This window comes from Enhydra lutris, unplaced genomic scaffold, assembly GCF_002288905.1.
Source record: "Enhydra lutris kenyoni isolate GAN:26980312 unplaced genomic scaffold, ASM228890v2 scaffoldscaffold29, whole genome shotgun sequence".
Lineage (NCBI taxonomy): Eukaryota > Metazoa > Chordata > Mammalia > Carnivora > Mustelidae > Enhydra > Enhydra lutris.
In genome coordinates, this window is record NW_019154113.1 from 22498006 (window position 1) to 22520950 (window position 22945).

General features: G+C 59.8%; 1 protein-coding gene across 2 annotated transcripts in view; it reads right to left on the reverse strand.

Moving 5' to 3' along the window:
- The window catches only part of LOC111152684 (TBC1 domain family member 2B), a 56514-nt gene that overhangs the window by 28548 nt on the left and 5021 nt on the right, over positions 1-22945 (reverse strand). Inside the window, exons 2-3 of one of the 2 annotated variants that reach the window (XM_022511251.1) lie at positions 13775-13928; positions 7404-7569 (exon numbers count right to left, since the gene is read on the reverse strand). In XM_022511251.1, coding sequence (XP_022366959.1) covers positions 7404-7569; positions 13775-13910 — 302 coding nt within the window. In that variant the 5' untranslated portion in view covers positions 13911-13928. Of the gene's footprint in view, positions 1-7403; positions 7570-13515; positions 13564-13774; positions 13929-22945 lie in introns of those variants that run through there. The other variant, XM_022511250.1, reaches the window with a different exon arrangement.

A 22945-nucleotide genomic window follows, 5' to 3' on the forward strand; every position in this document is an offset into this window, starting at 1 on the left:
GACAGAGAAACCCTTGCGGGGGCACAGACAGCAGCTGGGGCTTACCTGTCACAGAACAAAGCACCCCTCCCTCCCCACCTCCCCACCCCTGCTCCGGAGGCCGGTCTGTGGCCTTTCCTTCTCCCAGTGCGTCCTGTCCAGCCCTTGAGGAAAGAGACGGCACAAACCAACATGACGTGGAGAGAGCACGAGCGGCAGCAGAACCAGACGAGGCGGGGATGCGGGAACCTCAGGACAGGAACGTCAAACAATCCCGACTCGCGTGCTCTGGGCCCTAAGGGGTCAAGCGTCAGCTCGCAAGGTCAGATGCGTGACATAAACAGAGACGGAGACCCCAAGAAAGAACCGAAAAAAAATGACAGATTTAAAAAAAAACACCGCAAGACAAATGAGAAGCGTCTGCTGGGCCCGCCGGTGACCGGACAGGCTGAGGAACGACTCTGGAGAGCTCAGACCTGACAGTCCTCCAGAGGCAGCACGATAAATACTTGAATCTCAGGGTTATTTCCCCAAATGACTGTCAGGCACCAACCACAGCTCCACGAAGCTCGGGGAGCACCAAGCGAAACAGAGTTTGTCAAAACCCCCTCACCCTGGCACGCCCTGCCCAAATGAGAGAAGATCACAGATTTAGAAGAAATCCGGCGAGAAGGCCAAGAAAACACATGACCGGCAGAGGTAAGACCGTCATCCTCCTCTCCGCCGGCAGGCGAGTAAGATGTGAGCAGAGGGAGAGAAAAACCGCCGTGCTCCACCGTGCTCCACCGTGCTAGAACTCCTCACTCCGTGAAACCGGCCTCCGAGAGCCCAGGAGAAATGGGCTTCCTCGGAGAAACAGGGAGGGAGCTTGTGGCCAGCGGACCTGCCGACACCCGCTGCCCTCCGCACAGAGAAAGACGCCATACAGACGAGAAAGTTGGACCGAGCAAGAAAGAGGAGAGGAGGAGCCGGGAAGATGGGACGGGGAGAGTAAAACACAGACCTTCTCTCTTCCGTTCCAACTGCTCTAACCAGCAAAAGCTTGTTCCAGATAATAACGCCATCGATGTGCTGGCTTCTGTGTATGCGTGCGCCCCCGCGCCCCCCGCGCCCACGACACACACCACGGCAGCGACCCTGGGACGGGGGCAGCGGCTGGGACCACCATGCTATTACGAGGCACCCACCTGTGGAGCAGCACAGGGTGATTTTAAAGTGAATTGGATTAGCAGGAAATGTGTGTTGCAAACTCCAGAGCAACTGCTTAAAAAAAAACAAAAACCAAAAATGAAACAGCTAAAAAGGAAGTATAAGGGACATGCTAAGGAAGGAGAGAAAACGAAACCATATAAAATGCCCGATGAAAACCTCAAGAGGCAAGGACGCCCCGTGGCTCTGACGCTCAGCACGTGACTCTAGCTTCGAGCCCTGTGCTGCGCGTGGAGGTTACTTAAAAATAAAATAAAACCACAAGAGGCAGGACGAGTGGGAGACATAAACCAGGAACAAAGAAAAGGGCAACAAACAAAACAGTGACACATTAATCTAACTGCTCCAAGAATCACCCGCACGTCAGAGGCCCACGTGCACCAGTTAAGAGAGGTGGTCGGGACCAGGGGGTGTGCCGTCTCCAGGAACCACTTCACAGACACGCACGGACGGATGAGACGCAAAGGGAGAGAAACACGGCATCCTAATGACGCGGATCAAACAAAAGCAGGAGCAGCTGTGCGCATCCTAGGGCAGACTTCAAAGTGAGGAAGTCGGGAGGGATGAAGAAGGCATTTCACAATGAGCAAAGGTCAACCCTCCAAGGACACCGCGCCTCTCAGTGCACACACCCTACCAGCACATTGCTGGTAAAACCGCAGGACCAAGAGAACCGTAGTTTGAGCCTTCAACACCCTCAGTCAGAAAGGAAAGGACCCAGCAGGCAGAAAATCAGTACGGCCCTCGCGGACGCCAACAGCCATCCACCAGCTGGATATCACTGACATGCAGCCAACTGTGTGCGACGACGGAATGCACACTCCTCTTGAGCTCGTGGGGAACGCTCACCACGACAGACCACGTTCTGAGCCACAAAACACAGCCCACCAAATTTCACAGAACAGAAACCCTATGCCTGTCTTCCGACCACAGTGAGACTGAACTAGAAATCAGTAACAGAAACGTTAATGAAAATCCCAAAATACATGAATAAGCAACATACTTCTAAAAAAAAAAACATACAGGTCAAAGAAGAATCTCAAGATACATTTTTAAATGTTTTAAACTAAATGAAACCAAGAATGCAATTTATCAGAGGTGGTGGGACACAGCCAAAGCAGTGCTCAGAGGGATGTGTGTAGCCCTGAGTGCACACAGTGGAAAGGAAGAAAGATCTGAAAGCAATATATTTTTTTAAAGATTTTGTTTATTTTTGATGGAGAGAGATAGCGAAAGAGGGAACACAAGCAGGGGGAGCTGGAGAGGAGGAAGCAGGCTCCCCATTGAGCAGAGAGCCCGATGCAGGGCTCAATCCCAGGACCCTGTGATCACGACCTGAGCTGAAGGCAGACATTTAATGACTGAGCCACCCCGGTGCCCCTAAAGTCAATAATCTATGTTTCCACCTCAAGAAACTTTTTTTAAGAGGGCAAATCAAACCCAAAAATAAGAAGGAAAAGAAATAATAATTAGAGCAGAAACCAATGAAATTGTCAACACGAAATAGAAAAAAAAAATCAATGAAACGAAAGCTGGTCCTTTGAAAATATGCATCAGTTCAAGAAGCCTCTCGTCAGGCTGGGAAAAGAGAGAGAAAACACAAAGTACCAAGATCAGATATAACACGGGGAACTTGGTTACAGATCCCACAGAAACATAAAAACAGAAATTCTGTATCACGAATATGATAACTTAGATGAAATGGACCAGTTTCTTGAAAGACACAATCTGCCAAAATTCACACAAGGAAAAAACGATCTGAGTGGTCCTGTATCTGTTACAAATACGGACTCAATAATAACCTTCCGACAGGAGACACCAGGCCCAGGTGGGTCCGCGGGTGAGTTCTACCCACCATTTAAGGAAGAAATTACACCCATGCTGTCCACTCCCGGCCAGAGGACGGAAGCAGAGAGGATACCTCCTAACTCACTGTGCGAGGCCAGGATTCCCCGGATGCTAAAATCACAAAAAGACGTTAAAAGAAAACCACAGGCTGATGCCTGTCATGAACACAGATGCGAAAATCCTCCACGAAACGTGAGCAAATCAAATCCAACAACATACAGAAAGAATGACACCCACACCCGGGCAGACTCATCCCAACCATGCAGGACTCGCTCAACATTTGAAAACTCATTAATGTAACTGAGAACTAAAAATAAATCACAGAATAGGTTCATACCAATAGATGCAGAAAAAGCGTGACAAAACGCAGCTCCCGCCCATGATAAAAACTCCCGTTAAACCAGGAATAGCGGGAACTATGTCCATGTGATAAGGACTATCTACAAAAACCCTACAGCCAACATCCTAGTTCATGGTGAGAAACTCAATGCTGTCCCACGAAGACGAGCTCCAGTGCCAGGACGTCCCCTCTTACTGCTCCCACCCAACACTGTGCCGGAAACCCATGCTCACGTAACAAGGCAAGAAGAAGAAATTAAAGGTATACAAATAGGGAAGAAGGACACAACTGTCTTTGTTTAAGATGACACGGTCATCTATATAAAAACTTTGAAAGAATAAACAAAAACTCCTGAATTAATAAGCAATTACAGCAACGTGGCAGGATATGACGTTCATACACAAAGCCGACGTTCTCCTACAGACCAACAGCAAACAGATGGAATTTGAAATTAAAAACAGTATGACTTACCTGAGCACGCCTGAGCAGAACACTCGGGAGTATCGGGGTGTGTGTGTGTGTGTGCGCGTGCGTGCACGCATGTGTGAGATCCACGTGAGGAATGCCACGAAACTGATGACTGGACTCAAAGAACAACAAAGTAATGGACAGACACTCCACGTTCGTGGGTAGGAAGACTTAACATCATCAAGATAACTGTTCTTCCAAAACAGATCCCAGATTCCACACCATCGCAGTCGGAATCCCAGCTGGGTGTCCTGTGCATGTCGACAAACCGATTCTAGAGTGTACACGGGGAGGCAGGAGACCCCGGACAGCAAACACGATGTCGACGGAGAGGAGCAAAGCCGGAGGGCTACGCTGAGGACCTCAAGACTGAGGGTAAACCTACCGTCCTCGAGACAGCGTGACGGCAGAGAAATAGCTAATACACGCATGGGACGGAAGAGAGAGCTCAGAGACACAGCCCGGTCAGCACGGTCCACTGATCCTGGACAAAGGGGCAGAGGCAGCCTCTTCCGCAGATGTCGCTAGAACAGCCAGACACGCACACGCCACGTCGGAGTCGAGACCCAGGCCTTCCACTCTTCACAACGACCCCCTCAAATGCGTCACAGACCGAAATGTAAAATGCGAAACTGTGAAACTCCAGAAGGTCACACAGGAGAAGACCTAGACGGTCTTGAGCGTCGTGATGCCTTTTTAGATCTGACACCGAAGACACAGTTAATGGAAGAAATAACGATCAACGGGACTTCACGGCAACTAAAACGTTCTGCTCTGGAAAGACAGTATCGAGAGAATTGGATGACAAGCCACAGACTGGGAGCAAATATTTGCAGAAGGCACACCTGACAAAGGACCATCATCCAAAATATACGAAGAGCTCTTACAACTCAGTGAGAACCCAACCCAGTCACCACGCAGGCCGCAGACTGGTGTTCCACCGGACGGAGGAGTCACGGACCTCCCCCTCTGAAACTCTAACTGTAAATTATTTGAATATATAGGCAAATTAACTTAATTTATAAGTAAATTCATTGAATTTAAAGAAAGAAATTAGAAAGAAAAAAAAAAGGTGGTCCAAAGACCTTAACAGGCACCCCCAGAGAAGACACAGGATGTCAGGAAGAGAAAGATGCTCGTGTCACAGGCCCTCGGGGAAACGCGGATGAAGACATCAGTGACCCCCACCACACGCCTTGCAGAACAGCCAGACCTGGAACGCCAGGAACCACGTGCGGGCAAGGAAACAGGGCACCGAGACCCTCCCCCAAGGACAGTGGGAATGCAACCCTGCTGGGCACTTTGCCAGACAGCTGGGCGGTTTCTGACAGCAGCTCACACGCTCTCACGTGCCACCCAGCAGCCACGCTCCTTGGCATCTACCCGAGGAGCCAAGGACTTCGGCCACACAAAAACCCGCACGTGGACGTCCCCGGTGGCCCTGTAACTGCCAAACTTGGGAGCACCAAGGACGCCCTTCGGAGGGTGACCGGACTAAAGGGCCCCCACATCTCGACGATGGACCATTCAGCACGAAAGACAGATGAGCTCTCACGCTGGAAAGACAGGGAGGAACCTCGAGTGCATATCACCAAGTGGAAGAAACGGATGCGAGAAGGCCAGTGTTCTAGCATTCCAACAAAACGGACCTTCTGGAAAAAGCAAACCTATGGAGACAACGAACCGATGAGCAATGGGCCGCGGTGGGGCCGGGGCGGGAGACGAGCGAGCAGAGCGTGGAGGGTTCTGGGGCCGAGAAAAGCCTCCGCATGATGCTGTAGACAGACACACGCCGGCACACCCGTGCCCGGATCCACGGGGCGCAGGACGGCAAGCGTGACCCTGACGTGCGCGACGGACGCTGGGTCAGTACGATGCGTCAGCGCAGGCTCGTCCTCGGTAAAACATACGCACTCTGGTAACCACGGGCATGAGGACACACGTGTGGGGACAGGGATGTGTGAAAACTCTCTATCACCCCCTCAACTCAGCGTAACCCTGAAACTGCTCTAAAAAAGGGAGTATTAGGAAAAAAAAATTGGGGGGCGCCTGGGTGGCTTGGCCAGTTAAGCATCCAACTCGACTTTGGCTCAAGTCGTGATCTCAGGGTCGTGGGATCAAGCCCCGTGTGAGACTCTGCACTGGGCATGGAGTCTGCTTGACAGTCTCTCCCCCTCTGCCGCTCCCTGCCGGCGCCCCTCTCTCCCCCACAAAGAATAAAAATAAAAAATTAAAGAACAAGGTAGTTCCACGCATGTCAGCATGTGAATACCTTCAAGATATTAAGAAGCAGACAAAGGATCTAAGGGAGGGTCTCCCCAAGGATCTACAAACGGCCGTCCACACACGAGAAGTCGCTCAGGATTGTGAGTCACTGGGGAACGCAAATCCCGACCGCAAGAGTCCTGTTCCCCAGTGCGGATGGCGAAGGCCAGGAAGACGGGGGACTGCCAGCCCCAGGGAGGGAGTGGGGGGCCCCTTAACCTCCAGCCACGCTGGTGGGGACGCCTCATGCGCTGCCTCCAGAATGGCAGGCAGGTCCCCAAACATCACGCAGACTCACTGCCCAGCTCGGTAGGGCCACCCCGAGCACAGACCCAGGAGAAACAGAAACACGTCCCCACAGACCCCGTCCCAGCGTTGGCAGCTGCGCCATTCCCGACAGCCACGACGTGGAAGCCACAGTACGCCCATCCACGGCAGGACACACACACACAGTGTGCTCTGCGCACAGAACGGAGTCTCACTCCGCCGTACTGGCCCCAGGGCGCATGCAGCCGCCGGCGCAGGGTCAGGCCCACGAGCACAGGGTTGGGGGACGGAGCCGGGCACCTGTCCGCGAGGGGATGCACAGGACGGGCAGACCCGCGGAGACAGAGGCCATCGAGGTGGTCACCGAGGGCGGCTGGGAAGTGGAAAGAGGTTGCTAGCGGGTACGAGGATTTCTGTTGGGGTCAGGTCGGGATGAAAGTGTCCTAAAATTGGTGGCAGTGATGGCCATTCTGCCACGAGTACTAAAAAGCACCGAACCGCACATTTTAAATGGGCGAACGGCATGTACGTGAATTTTATCTCAACAAAGTCTTACACACTCACACTCACACACACACCAGCCCTTGCCCCACCTCCCCAACCCCCCCCACCCGGCTCGCACCCCCCTCTCCCCACCCCCCCAGGGCGGATGTCTGCAGCGCCAGCCGGAGCAGCCCCGGGGCCGGGGAAGGGGGCTGGCCCCCGGGGAAGACGCGCCGACTCAGTGGCCTGGGGGCCTCGTCACCTCTGACAAGCTCTTCCCAGCCGGTTTCTGTTTCTGCAGCCTGTGAACCGCGCGACCCGGCTCACAGAGCCGAGCGAGCGAAAACCAACCCCGCGTGAGCTCGTCTGGCACAGGGCGAGCCGGGCAGCACACCCTCTGCACACGCTGAGGAAATGCCCCTGTGCCCGAGGGGACCAGGCCGGCGGAAGGTGCACGGCGCTTTCACAATCTACGTGCAGGATCATGACATGTTATCAGACACAACCCACGTTCAGTTTCAGACGCCGCTTTCCAAAGACTCACTTGAGCTCAGTGCCCCACTGTTTGAAAGAGAAATTAATGGAATTTGGGTGCCCGGGGGCCGGCTGGTGAGCTGCTGCTTCTCCTACCAGCTCTCCAGGGGTGGCTTCCACAGCGAGGACGTTTCTGGCTTTCTCTGCAGAAGCATCCGGATGTGTGCAAATGACATCTGAAAGACAGGCAAACAGAGGTCAGTCCTCCACCCTTCCACGTGGAACTCCACGTCCCTCATGAGACACGGACCCATGCGCCATCGGCCACAGGACAGAAACTGTGGTGGCTTCAGTCACCTAAGGCCCTTCCATGTCTGTGACGGGGCTGGGAGGGACCAGGTCCCCTGTGTGGTCTCACAGATAAGCACAGCGGCAGGAAACTGTGACCAAGGTCCACTCGCCTGAGCCGATGAGGGCCAAGTCCGGGATCCGCCGTTAGGCAGAAACGCAAAGTGCCTCTAAGGAAACAGGCGGAGGGAAGTGTCCTGCACACACTTGCTAATACTGGCGGTGGCGACCCCAGGAAGCATGCTGGCACGTCCCAGAGCAGTGGCTCAGAAAGGTCACAGGAACACGGGCTCTAAGGGGCGATCGAATCTCAGAAGAGCTTTAAACGTAAACTTCTGAAATACCGAAGATTGAAACGGCTGGTGTATAGGATTTGCTTCAAAATACCAGAAAGTGGGTCGGGGTGTCCAGGGAAACCAGAAGGGCCCATGAAGCAGGAATTCTGGGAGTCACCCAGGAAATGTGGGGCAATGTTACAGGTTCTCTTTGCATAAAACTCCCCATAGTAGAACTTCTTTTAATGTTTTGAAAAACGTCCCCAACTGCAAATACTCTGCGTTCTCCTCGGTGGTGTCCTCCTCTCCCCGAGGGCACGGATGTTTGTAGAAAGAGGACAGCCTGCGCTCCCTGTCCCCGACCCATCCCCCTCCCCGTCACAAAGAGCCTCTACTCCAGCAGCAGCGACCCTCACTCGCTCGGAGGCAAAACCAGGGGCGGCCTGAGCACAGACACCGAGTTAGACGCCGCTTCTCGCGGGAGGAGCCGGATCTGAGCGGCTCAGGAGGGCGTCCACGGAGGGCCCTGGGCGCTGGCAGGGAGACCGACCCCAACCATGGGCGCCCGCCGCACAAGTATGACACTAAGCAACCGGGTAGTGTGGGAAGGGCTCAGAGAACCCGCGGGAAAGCACCGGGCGGAGGATGTGGGGGCTGTGTTTCCGTCAGGAGGACTCAGCTGCAGCCCCAGAGCAGGCTCCTGAGGGGGACAAGCAGGAGGGGCGCTGGGGACAGAAGAACGGGGGATGGGCAGCGGGTTGTAAGACTCAGTGACAGAGGCCTGAATCACGCCTCAGCACGGTTTCCCGATTCTCGGTTCGAGTCACCACCGCCGGTGAGCATGACGTGCTCGGTGCACGGCCAACAAGAACACGTCTGGGAAGGACACACGAGAGAACAGAAGATCACGCAGGAGCAGGGATCCCCTGGCACCTGGAGCTGCAGGGCGCTGCAGGGACCTCGAGGGAGCGGAGGGGGGACCCTGCCCGCGCCTCCAACCACAGCAGCTTCTCTTCCCTCCTTTAGGCGGGAGCCGCCAAGGTCTCACCTGCGAAGAGTTACAGTACACACAAAACGATGAAGTCAAACACTGTGAACCAGGTCCAGCCCCCTGGCCCTCAGGAGACAAACCCTGCACGGCAGGTGCCATGACCGTACCGCCCAGGGTAGGGGACTGCACCAGGTGGTGGCCCACAAGGGGCACCCCCGTTCAGCCGAGCTCAGGAGGCCGAGGGCTGGTCTTCGCAGAGCTCGCGGTGAAGACCCACAGGCCGGGCCGGGACGTGGATGCGGCGCCCGGGCTCCCATCTGCAGCCGGGCCAGCCTCTCCTTCTGCGTGGCCGGGGGTGCGGTGAGCAGCGCCCTGCTGTGGGCGCAGGCTCCCGACCTTCCTGGAAAGCACCTCCTGCCCAGAGAACCCCAGGCCCTGGGACCCTCTCCCCCCCACACACACCGGAAACGCTTCCGAAGGAGCACGAGCCACAGGGGCCAGCTCAGACAAGGGCCGGGAGGCCCGGGACGATGCCGGCGGAACACACCGTCTCTGAGAGTAATTATTCCACGTGAAAAAGAAGCAATTTTCCAGTTTTGGTACGACTGTCATTTGCCTCATCTTCGGTTTTTGCATGAGTGTGTGAGATTTCCTTAATTAAGGACAGCGGCGGGCTTGCCCTCCACCCGCAGCGTCCGCGCACCAGCATTCAGGAGCTGCCAGGAGGGGACGTAAACTAGGTCACGGCAGGGTTTCCCCGGAGTCTGGCTGGCAGCCACCGGATCCCCCAGCTCTGGTCGCGGGAGCCGCGCTGAAGGCTTCCGGCCTCTGTTCTCTGCTCTTTTCCAACATCTGCAAACCTGGCAACTCGGACGCGTCCTGACCGCAGGGCTCCCCCTCCTCACCACTGCTTTGACGCAGTCCCGACGACGCCGGGTCGTCCACACAAGGGGAAGGCCACGGGAGAAGGCCACTCCCACAGGTGGCACAGAACACGGCAGAAGAGGGGTCTCTCTGGGAGCTGGAGGACAGCGCGGGCTGGACAGGAAAATGCTTCTTTCCCCTTTATCAGAGAGAATTTTAACCCGGATCGCGAAGCAGTAATCAGAGCTGTGATCAGAGGCAGAACAAATATCTAAGTGAGGGCAGTGTGCGTCCTCAAGCACCAAAAAGGAGGGGCTCCCTGGGCCCCCAGAGGGCTAGTCCATGCATCCGACCTGGCTGGTTCCACCCTGGGCATAAGCCTTGTGACCAGCAGAAAACAGGGGCTCCCACACGCTGGGGACCTGGACCACAGACGAATATAAGACGGAGTGACGAGGGACCAGGGTGGGAGGCCCTGTACCTCCCCAGAAAGCCCACGTGTCTCCCTTCTGACCTGCCTCTCCCGTCACCTCCCTTTGAGAGACCCCAGAATCGAGGTGGGGACCACATCTGGCAGACAACTTCCCTCTCCTGCCTGTGCCACTCCCCACCTTGTGCTCAGACCCCAGCCTTGGCACCAGACCAACCCAGCTGGTCCGCACCCCTCTGCCCACGGCACCCCCGCCCCAGCTCGCTCGCACCCCCGCCCCCTCTGTCCATCACCAGGCTCCAAGGAGGCCCCTTCCAGGTACAACTGGAAGCCATTCCCCTACACATGCACTCCCTTTCCCGGCCTGATGTGAGGCCAGACGACATCTGTCCACAGATGGGCTACGTGCCCACATCCTGTGAGCCCTCCCCACTGGGATCAGCTGCCTCTCGGGTACCACACAAGAGTCACCGCGACTTACACTTCCAAGCAGGTCACAGAGAGGACAGCCTCTCTGATCAGCTCACGGGGTGACAGGTCTGCATCCCGCCCCACGTGGGCCTTCCCTCTGTCCCCGCAGTCCCTGCACAGACTGCCCCTGGCCCCACCGGCCCCGAGAAGGAAGTGTGTGGCCTCCCCTCAAACCGTCCGTGCTGTCGTTTTCTTCAGGAAGCACGCCGCGCTCAGCCAGGTGTCTGGGTGCTGGTGTGCCCCCGTGGGCCCGGACTTGCCGGAGCCTCAAGTGACAAGGTGTTGTCACCCCTACAGTTCGCCATCAGTCTACGGGGGAAGTGAGCGCGACAGAAGGAGCTCTGTGCGGCTCCTGGAACCAGGCCCTTGGCCTCCTGCGCTGGCTTCCACGGGTCTGGCCACCTCGTGCCCAGCAGCTGGGAAGGGCTTTGAACGCTGCCTTTCGTCCTTGCCAAGCACTCCTTTGTGTGGAAACTAGGTCTTCACCACCCCAGTGCCCAGACGCGCGGAGTCCGTGTGTGCAGCGTGGCGATCCCGCGGGGGCCGGGCTGCGGGCAGGTGGAGGAGACGGACACAGCCCAGCCACCCCTCCTGTGCAGCCTTGCGAACGTCAGCTGCAGGCACAAGACACAGAACACTGAACTCTGGAGAAGGAATGTTCTGGAGGCCAGTGGGTGACGTGCTGCTCAGGGCTCCCCACAGCCCTTCCTTCCTCACAGACGCTGATGGGGATGTGGCCATGGGCTCAGCTCAGAGCCCGGCTCTCCCGCTCCCTCCAGGCTGGGGACAGCCACGCCGCACTGGCCAGTGAGGAGGAGGAGGCCAGGGACCCCGGCAGAGCCGCCTCCTGTCCACCCCCTGCAGCACTGCAGCAGGCACAGAGAGCTGCCCCATGAGGCCCGCAAACAGAAACAGCTCGGCCAGCCACGGACAGCGCTTCCCGAGACAGACACAGCCCTGTGAGTGAGGCTCCCCACAGACGACCCCAAGATAACCCTCGCCGACTCAGAATGACACTTCCACAGGTAACGGGTCTGCCCTCTGCCCATCACGGCACCAGCGTGAGGGGTGGACAGCTCGTTCCCATTCCAGCCCCTGCCCTGGGCCTCCTCCCTCCCTTTTGACCCACCTCCAAACCCTCCAACCCTTCCAGCACCCCCGGCCCCGCCCCCTGCCAGGGCTGCAGCCACCATGGCTTCGAGCTGGACCCCAGCCCCGTTCTGCCCACCGGTCCCATCCCCCGCACTCGGCACATCCGACCCGTCGCTCACCCTGCTCTCGTTCATCTGTGATGCCCCTCCGGGTCTGGGCCCTGACCACCTACCCAGCTTCGCTGGCCTCTCACGGAGCCAGACACCCGAATCGGCTGCTCCTTCTGCATCCCGAGGCCGCCCCGGGCTCACCGCCTCTCACGGCGGTCCGACCGGCCCAGGCCCCTCACCCGGCCACACAGTCCTCAAGGACACGGACTGTGACTTCTCGGTCCTTAGAGCCCAGACGCGCAGCACACTGGCCAGACCGTCCCCACCGATGAGCAAACAGGCTCAGACAGAAACGCTGGGTGCGGTGCGGTGGGGCTCAGCACCGCTCCCGACGGCCTGGTGGTGTGAAGCACCTTCAGCTCGTGGGCCCCGGCCTCCAGAGATGCACAGCCGCCTGCCCCCGGAGCTGTCATTCCCGCGAGCCTCCCCCACAGCGACGTCAGGTGCCACGGGCACTGGTGGGACCACATGGGGTGAAAATGAGAATGTCCCAAACCAGGGGGCGGTGAGGACAGAGGGCGGGAAGATTATTTTTAATGCAAATCAGAGTTCTAAACACATTTGGTCTAGCGCCCTGGGTCTGCCAGACGCACCGTGTCCTCCGAGTAAAGGAGCCAGGGCGGCGCGCTGGCTCGGTCGCTACAGGACCTCTGGCCCTCGAGGTCGTGAGTCCAGGCCCCACGCTGGGCGTGGAGATTATAAATACCTACAACTGAAGAACAAAGGAAGGGGACCGACGGGTGCCCCCAACCCCAAGGGACCAGGGGCGTCACGAATGTGCTCGGTCAGTCTCAAGGTCGAGACCGAGTCACAGGCTGCTTCTGGTCCGAACCCCTAGGACAGTGGCTTTCAAACCCGCAGTGGAACCGTGATGGAGCACTGAGGGCCCCTCGGCTCCGTGTCGTCAGCGTGGACGCCCCCAAGAATGAGCTAAAGGCCTCACGGGACCACGTAGGGACAGGCGTGATGCACGTTCAGTACCATGTCACTGACCACAGCGTTAGGCCACAGGACCTGGCAAGCACTTGGGGGGGGCAGGGCAGCAGGGGCCCGTGGGCAAGAGGGCCTGCAGGGGAGGGGCTCTGCAGGCAGCTGTCCCCAGGCTTGCGGGGAACTCGATGGAGACCGTGCTCCGTGGAGCAGAGGGCCGCGCGGGCGTCAGGAAGGGCAGACCTCAGCCCTCCCTCGGACTCTGGCTTGTGTGTCCCCCACGCCTGGCTTCAGGCCTCCGCGGCCTGCCCTCTCCCTGAGGAAGCCAGGAGCCCCGCGCCCGGCCCGCCCCGGCCCCCGCCCGACGGTCAGCAGGCACGTGCTGCTCCACAGTCACGAGGACGTCAGGGCGTGTCACTGTCGACCCTGGAGTAAGAAGCCCCTCATCTCCACACTGAGACCGTCTGCGAGTTACCAAGAGTCGTGCACAAGCCACAAATCTAGACTGAAATGGAATCGATTAAAATCTCCCTCGGGCGGACGACGGGAGCACAGGCTTGGAGGACGAAGCGCGTACAAGTGACTGTGAACACATGAGGGGGGCGCCTCACCTCAGTGGGCACACGCAGGCAGGACCGCGGTCACCCTCACCTCTCGACTGCATGGGGAGTCAGGCATGGCCTCGGCCGACCCCCAAGGCCGTCCTCAGGCTGGCGTAGGACTCCATCCGGGGAAGCACCCAGAAGCTACGGAACGCCGCCGTGGGAAAGGGACAGTCGCTACTCTGGGTGGGAACTTGCATCAGGCTGTCCCGCCACGGCCAACGGCTGGACGCAGGGGACAGACGCGGATCCCCCTCCCGTGACTTACCTGGGTTATCTCTGGCTACGAGACCCTTAGAGAAATCCCCGGGGGTCGGGGAGGCCCTGCTGTCCCCCTTCACCATGTCCAGGCCGCTGCAGTACTCCCACCGCTTCTGCTGGAGCTCCTGCAGCCAGTAGGTCATGAGCTGACGGTTAGGAGCCTGCAAAGACGGAAGCGGAGAGCGTTACGGCGGGACGGGCGGACGCGCTCTGCCCGCGGACTGCGGTGGGGGGAAGCACAGGTCAGAGAATCCGCGGTCGGGAGGAGCCGGCGGAGCACCCAGTATGGACAGTGGGAGCTCAGTGCCGGGGAGAGATCCTCCTGTGTGCGGGACCTAGAAGTCTAGGACCATGAAACACCGTCCACAGGCGGTTTCAGGACGGCTGGCCAGCCTCGCGGCCCTTGCACGTGACACAGGCATAAAGCCCGTCAAGAGCTCACACCTCGTGTAGTCTGGGGAGCCGTCCTGGGCGCACCACGTCGAATAACCCTATTTCCACCCATGAGCCTCTGGGAGGGTGTCCACGGGCACTGCAGGCTGGACTCGGGCGAGTCCAATGGCCACGACTTTTCCCATTGATGAGATCAAGTGGCGGGAGGGGTGCCGGGCCACGGGCCCGTTCACGACCGCCCCCACGGGCCCTGCACAGCGGGCACCAGGGCAGATGTGCTTGTAGGAGAATCCTTGGTTGAAAGGGGAAAACCAGGCTGGGGAACAGTTAGAGACCTCGTGATGCTCTCTCACCAAATTCCCCAGGGCAGAAACAAACATGAATGTCATATGCTTTCAAGGTCTGGCCCATTGTTCGTGTTACAGAAGTCTGGTCAGTACGGCAGGGAAAACCGCCTCGAGGCGATGATTAACTGGGGTTCCTTCCCTTTTTAAAATCTGGAAAGCTCTGAGGGCGTCTCGACCTCGATCCCGAGCAGGGGGCAGAAGGCTCCGGGGCTGGCATGGTCTGTGGGGAGGTGGGAGGGCCAGGGAGACCCTGCCAGCAGGTGTCCAGAGCCCTGGACAGACCGGCAGAGGCTGCAAGGCTGGGCGGCACCCACCGCACCAGGCGGCCTGTCCGGCCACCGGCACCGTGTGTCCACTCGGCGTCTCTGCACGGAGGGAGGGCGGAGTGGAGGGCCGACCTTGCCCCGACCTGATTAGATCACGATCACTAACAAGCTCTCGGTCACCCTGGGTTCAGTCTGGGTTCACCACGGAAAGTTCATCTCCAGACCCGCCCAGCGCAGCGGCCCCCGGACACACGCGGCCACAGAGCACGGGAAATACGGCGGGTGCCACAGGACGGAACCCTCTGGAGGCCTCGGACTGTGTCACCCGTACTTGAAAACCGAAAGCCTGCCTGTCACGCTCCCACCGTGTGCTGCTCACTCCAGCTGCGCGGGACCGTGATGGGAAACGCGGTCCACTCTGGGAGCGAGGCTGGTGGGAAGGCCAGGGAGCGGGACGCAGCCTTGGGGACTGAAATGAAGGCCAAGGGCATCAGTTTCCTGGAGCGACCCCACTGCGCCCCTGCACAGGGCTGTGAATTCCAGATGTCTCCGATCTTTAACCACGGAGATGCCCACACTGTTTAGGGACCAACAATGGGTCTGGCTCGTCCGGCTGACGGCTCATGTTTCTGTGCCTCCTCTGCCCTTCTCCAGTGGGGTAAGTAGGACCCTCAACGATCTGACGTCACAAACACCTCCACGAGCCCATCACCAGGAGTGCCCCCCAGTGAGGCCCAGCTCAGCTGGGGACACAAGCCAGTCCGTGCTAAAGCCTATCACCACCACACTGTATCTGCCCAGCACCCACCTGCCACAGGGATGGGGAGCAGGACTGGGAGAGGGGATCTGCCCCTGGCCCCCCATTTACAGGGCTCCAATCCCAAATTCTGGACAGCCAGATGGGCCTCCTAGTCATGCTGGAAGGGGCAGAGCCAAAGCTCAGCTGAGACACAATAGGTGCCCGTGGGACACAAGCGTCCAGCAGGAGGCCAGGTGCCAGCGTCTGCCATCTGAAGACTCACCAGGGCCGTATCCTAAGTCTCTCAGAATACCAGTCTGCCCAACTCCTATACATCCCGCAAAGCCCAATGCAAATGTTACCTCCAGAGGACGTTTTCCTCAGCTGAGCCTGCATGTTCTCTCCATCCTCTCAATAGAATCCCACCACACCACGTAACCCAGGTAAGCTTCCCACAGACACAGGCGCACTCCTCGTGTGTCCCTCATCGGCCTGAGTTCCCTGAAGCTGGAGGTCAGACCTGCTGCTCTCAACATGGTCCACGATGCCTGACGCACTCGGACATCCGACTTTCTCATGTCCAGCTGCTCCTAACGTGCCAAGGCTGCTAATCCCAGCCAGACAGGGCACCAGTCCCGGCACGAACCACATAGGACACCTTGGACAGCTGTATGTGTGAGCGTCTCAGGGGCCAGGGGCCAGACTTGGACTGGGCAGGCGCAGCCCTGATCTGAGGCACCTGCGGCATGGAGGGGCCGCGTCACATCAGGTCAGAGGATGAAAACCAGGCCACCCACATCCAGCCTGACGTGGCCGAGAACCACACAGTGCTCCAGCTGCTCCCACAGACTCCATCCCCAGGCCTCCAAACCCAGAAGCCCACATGTGGGGAGCGGGCCCCAGCCCCCTGTCCCTTCCCCTGGACACTCCCCCCAAGCCTGGCTCTCTCCCCAGGGCGCAGAGAAGTCCTATCATAAGGTCATCTGGTCACCACTCCCGGCAGGCGTGTCCCCACAGGAGGGGCTGGTGCAGCGACCCGGCAGTCACGGGAGCAGGGTGCCCTGCACCCACACCGTCAGCGCACAACCCCTGGGCTGAGCTCTGCACCCGGGGTCTCCAGCACTGTGGGAAAGAACTCAGCCACACAAAGCTCGTCCCCTTTGACCCGCATCACTCCTGGGCCTCTGTCGAAAGGAATCCAAAAGAGGGAAAAGGGAAAGATGCCGTGTACACAAAAACGCCGGTTCACCTGCTCAGCAAATATGGACCGAGTGCCTGACTTGGACCGAGTGCCGTCCCGGCGGGGATGCAGAACCGGGTGGGACTGGCGGATTCCTGCCTCGGCCGCACCCAGGGAGCCACGGCTTCCTTCACAACAGCGATCAACAGCTAGAAGCGCACTCCCCATCACAGCTGGAACACGAAAGGCCTGGCCTCGGAGACAGAAACCCTCATATGGGACAGAAACTTCCCCAGATCCCGGTCCGCGTTCTAGAGGAGCTCATCAAGACGCAGCAAGGAGACCACAAACTCATCTGAAGTTCACCCCTAAGTGATCCTGGACAAAACCAGAGGGGCGTGGGGCTCTGCCCTTCCTGGCACGGAAGCCTGTGACGAATGCGCCGCAGGGCCCAGCGGGCGAGCCCTGAGTCCGACGCAGAGCTGAGCTGGTACGGAACGCAGGGTTCCAAACAAAATCAGGAGAAAGACTCATGATTCGACGATGGCACTCAGGACAGCTGGTTAGAAATTTGCAAAGAAAGAAAACGAAGTCAAATTTGGTTCCAGGTTTGAATGTACAGTAAAAGTCATTAAATCACGCAAAGAAAATGCCTACGTGATCAGTTTCTGTCTCTTTGGCATCCCGCGACAGTAGCCAAGCAGATTTCCGCAGAATCTCGAAGGTGGCCTGGGGGTCTGACTCTGGCCCACCGTAATCCACGCGAAAGCTCCCAGCAGAGCGGAGGGCGGCTTCAGTCAAGCACCGTGGGCGGCCACCACAGGGACCGCATGCACCTGGGAGGGACCACCGCTCCCCGCGGCTGAGCCCCAGACAGAAGGCCCAGGGACAGGCCTTTGAGGGCTGCTTCCTGCACGCGGCCCAGCCCAGGGGTCGGCTCCAGGCAGGAGGCGCGGGTCCCACCGGCCTGATTATTTTCCCCAGAAACAAAGGGGAGTTACTACTGCAACAGTCTTAGTCTCTTGGAATGTAAAGACCTTTCTACTCCCAGAAAGGAAGGCACAGAGAAAACTGTCTGTCCCAAACAACACATCCAGAAGTAGAAGAGAAACGACAAATGGAGACAGAGAGCTAACAGCCTGCAGGAGCCGGAGGTGGGCGCGGCCGCCCTTGAGGGAGCCCACCTCCAGGATTCCTGTCTGCCTGGGAGCTCCCGCTCGCTCTCCTTAACAAACACAACAGAGGGCCGGGGGGCTCCGTTGGTTGGGCGTCTGCCTTCCGCTCAGGTCATCATCCTGGAGTCCTGGGATCGAATCCCGCATCGGCTCCCTGCTCAGCGGGGAGTCTGCCTCTCCCTATGCCACTCCCCCTGCTTGTGCTCTCTCTGTGTCTCTCAAATAAATAAATAAAAACCTTAAAAAAAAAAAAAAACCTACAGCACATCGTAGACTTTTATTTCAAACAGCAGTAACAACCCAGGTTTGCTGTGCAACTCTGGGGACGCAGGAGAAAGAGCACCGGACGCCAGCCCTTCACCAGACGGGATGGCATCCGCCCTTTGCCCTGACTCCTTCCCGATGCCCTCCTGTCCCCCAGCCCGGTTTCCTTCACACAACCGAGCACGACAGACTGTGATGTGCGTCCCACACTGGCGACAGCATCAGACACCATCAAGGACGCCATCGCCACGGGCTGGACGTCGGACTGAACGCGGCACACGCGGTCCTGCGATGCGCACAGCCATCAGGCAGCACTGTCCACGAACCCCAGTGTCAGTACCAGGGCCGGGCACCTGACGTCTGGGCTCACAGCCCGCGTGCCGAGAGCGGGGGGGCCCAGATGCCCCCTGGAGCAGACGCGAGTGACGGCAGGAACGTACTCGCCCCCCGGCGGCTCCGAGGACCACGCAGCCCACGTGCGGCCAGCTGGGACTGGCGACAGCACGCCAGCCGCACCTGCTCTCCCATCTCCACCGTCCCCTACAACCTCCCGGTGGGTGGGTGGCTCCGTGAACATCCAGCCGGGGTCTGGGGTCCTTGCGGTCTCATGAGGAAGAAGACGGAGCACACGCCCAAGACTGCACCCATCTTCCCGGCACCCCAGCAGGACCCACAGCTGCACAGCTGTCCTCGAGGGCCGAGCATGCTGGGCTCTGGGCAAGGACACTGGCTCTGCCCGGACACGGACCGGGGTCGGCACGGCTGCACAGGGTCAAAGCAAACGCGGCCATGGGTCCCCACGGTCCCACGATCCCGCACCGAAGACATTTGTCGCGCACAGACTGCCAGGGGTGACAGGAGCACCTTGGACTGCGTGCAGAAGCCATGCTCCAGCCCAGAGGCCCTGCAGGTTGACAACCGTCCACCCTACCACGCCCGCTCCCTCCGCTCTCCTGACGGGTCCACCTCGCCCCGCAGCAGCGAGCTGTCCTCAGCGTCCCCCCCAGACCTGGCGAAGTCACATGGGCCCCGTGCTTCCAGACTCCCTGACGGTGTCCGTGTGCCACACCCCACCCCGCACCCCTCTTCGCCGACAGTGGCCTACCCCCATCCCCCCCAGAAGCTGGCTCAGCTCCCACAGCCCACGTTCCTGCTGCACCAGCGACGGCCTGCGAGCTCCTACTTGCTCCTCAACACCCGGCCCAAACGACCCCCAGAACCAGTCCTGCAGAGTGTGAGGACACAGCACCCCTGTCATCCACGTGGGGTGCAGACTCTGGGCTCCCGGCAGATCCACGGAGGGGAGGGTGCGCACAGGGAGGGCTCCCATGCCCACCTCACTCAGCGTGTCGCGTAAGAGGACACGGTGGCTGCTTGTAGGGAGGGAATTCTGTTTCCTAACCCTGAAGACGGATGCCTGTGCCCCAGGACATGTGTAAGCCACGAGAAACCGTCAGCAGCCCAATGACGCGCAACACAGACCTTAGCCGTGTCTGGTTAATAACTTCAGGCTCTAAACTTTCCTTTGAACGTTTCAGTCACGGGCCTGGAAAGATTTCAAACGAAACGGACGCGAAGCTTTGCACGTGAGCCAGTGGCAGACGCCAGGAAGGGGACCCAGCTGGGACCTCTGGGCCCCAGACAGTGGAGAGCAGCGGCTGCTGTGCACGCGTCCGCACGGCCCTCCGTTCCTCCGGCGGCCGCGCACTTGTACCTCTTACCTCGTCACACGACCTTCACATCGGCATTTTCACATTCTCTACCAAAGCGGTTACACGACTGGGACCTCGACCCGTCTCAAAGGCTGAGCAAGAAGCCAGACCCCTGGAGTGGTGCCCCCCTGCCACCCACTTGGGAGGCGGAAGTCAGCGGGTTCCCCGTTACCACTCCGGCCCCTTCTTTGGACAAACAAATCCGCCGACACAGCTCTCCGTCCTGGCGCCTTCCCGGCGTCCGGGGGCCTCACAGAGATGACCGAGTAGAGGCAAGGACAGGGGCAGGGAGCAGGGGACCCAGACACGGAACAAGGTGAAGCACGTTTGCAGGAAAGGGGCCCCAAAGACAAGGGCCGGGAATGGGGGCTGGGCCAGGTGACAGACTCAAGCCGCTCCGCTCTCCCAGCAGCAGGACAGGGGCACGTGGCCCCCCACAGACCACGGGGCTGCATCCCCATGGCCCCGACAGCTCTGCTGTCACAGCTGGGGAAAGCCAGGGCTCTGCGAGCTCAGAGAATGAAAAAAGCCAGCAGCCTGCGGGACCACCCACAGCACCCCTGCCTGGGACGGTTTCCACGCACCATGAAGATTTAAGAACTGGGGTGCCAAGCTCCACCCGCCAGAGACCTGGGGAGCAGGAGAGCGTGGCAGCCGAGATCCACAGCCCTTCAGGCTAGTCTACGTGGTGTCTGGGAGACATGCTGGTCTCTAACGGTCTTTCGGGCTGAGCCGTGTCTCAGGAAAGGGTTGGGTGGCTCCGCGATGTCATCCTGTCTCTCTCCCTTCGCTGGGTGAAGCCTGGGGCCTCTGGCAGTCCTCACCAGCTACGCGGGGTAACACTCTCCGAATGCCCCCGGAGGAGCGCCCACACTCGGGGCAGCCCAGGCCCCTAGCGGCCGGCGCAGGGGACCCAAACCTCAGGGCCTCGGGGGATTGGGGGCCCCAAACCGCTGCTGGTAGAAACTCGGAATGCAAAGTAGACGCGCAGACAGAAACCACAGAGCGTTCACCCGAGCGTATGGGCTCACGCCTCACCGGCCTCACCCACGCGGCCTCGCCAGCTCCAGTCTGCACGGGGAACCGTGACCACACGGGGCCGCTCGGTTCTTGGCGGGGGAGGGCGCGGCCACCCGTGGTCCAGGACGGCAGCGGTCCCCAGAGACAGGCGCGCAGGCTGGCGGGAGGGTCGGGCATCCTAAGCTGTGGGTTCCCGGGGCACACCCTGGCCCAACAGCCACACCGGGGTCTCTGGGGTGAGCCCGCCATGTGCGTTCTCCGCAGGCCTCTCCCTGAGAACCGCGGTTCTGAGCAACGTGCTTCCTGCAGATGCCAGCCGCGAGAGCGCTCGCCAGCACGCCGCCCACGGGCCAGGAAGCGGGGGGCGCGGTGCGAACCCTGCGGCCAGGCAGGTGGGCACGGCTCACAGGCAGCCACAGGACAGCCCAGCCGCTGGGGCCTGTCCTCGCCGACACGAGCCGCCCGAGGGAGGGCTCCCGACGTGACCCGCACTTCCCGCTGAGTCGATGCCTCCCGGAAGCGCTCCACCTGCACCGCTGGCGTCCGGCCCCCACGGGACTCCATGTCTTGAAGCCACGCGGCGGGAGGAGACGGGCGGACGGTCAGTCTGGGGGCCGGTCCACCCCTGCCCTGCGCGAGCCCGCCGATCATGGCCAAGGGCGGAAACATGACGCGGACTAGGTTTGCGCGTCCTGGGACAGCCCCAGTGTCAGAGCCGCCACCACCCCGCTGAGGGCCTGCTCCCTTGTGCTGGCGCCTCGGGTCACGGCCCCTTCAGCTCCAACTCGGGGACAGTGACCCCAGAGCTAGAGTGCACACAGACGTCCTCCAAGTCGCCGAGCCACTTAACAACACCACCCCGGTCACAGCCCAGAGCAGGCCAGGCACACCCCCCGAGGCCAGAGGCCACGGCTGACTCCTGCCAGGGCCTCGCACCGCAGACCCCGCCAGGCGCCGCGCTGACTGGCCACAGTGCCCCGGGACAGTCAGGCCAGCTTGTCGGCCACACACAGAGCTGGACATCACAGAGCTGGAAGGGAAACGAAATAATCCCTCTAATCCAAGATCGATACCTCCAAGGGCAGGACCCACCCCCCCCGTCCACCGCCAGGCCCGCCATCCGACACTCAGACCAGTTCTCCACCGAGGGGCACGAGGACTCGGGGAATGGTCCCAAGGACGCAGTTCTGGACCCCTCCCCACCAGGCTCCAGTTCCCCATGCGGTCAACCTGAGAAAGGCCAGCGAATGACGACACAGACTCCCACTGGGCTGGGGACACGTCCGTGGGCACGAGAGGCTCTGTGTTCGAGTTCTACCCAAACCTCCCAGCTCCCAGCCCCCTTCTCCAGGGAGCACTCCCGACAGCCACTGCCCAGGCCTCCCCAGCTCTGCGGTGCCCACAGAAATGCTCACAGAGACCACAGCCGTCTGGCCCTGGGCCATATCCAAGCCGGTCCCTGACACAGGGAGCCTCGGACCGTCATGCCCCACACGAACGAGGACGACCAATACACTCTCCCCGCAAGGCCGTCAGGTGCCGGCATGTGTGCAAAGTCCCCGCACTGTCGTGTCCGCGGAGCACAGTAAGACGGCTGCCCTGTCTGCGGGAAGAGCGAAAGGCTTTCCACTTACCCGGTGGCAGGAGCAAACGGACAGACCCCGTGAACCTCTCAGGTTTGCGGGAACCCGCTCAGCTGGCCAGAGTGGCCTGAGTGCCGACGGCCTGCCTGACCACCCCCTACACGCCTGGGACACAGTGCGGAGCCGGAGACAATCCCTGTCCTGGGGCGGCATCGATGCCCAGATACCTGGACAGGACTGGACCCACCTCGGGGCAGCGTGTGCCCCTGGGGTTTCCTGCGCAGCCTGATAAGCCGCGTCTTATGGCGCAACTGTGGAGTCCACAGGCTCCCCGGGGGCGTCTCCTCCTGCGCTGCCGGAGTGTCCCAGTCACGGGGTTCTGCGGGTAGGTAGGTGTGCGGCAGGTGGGCCATCAGGAGTCCCGCGGCCCCCAAACTCATGACCTCCCACGGCGCTCACTCTGGGCCGGCGGCCAAGCCCCACGGAAGCCCGGGCCAAC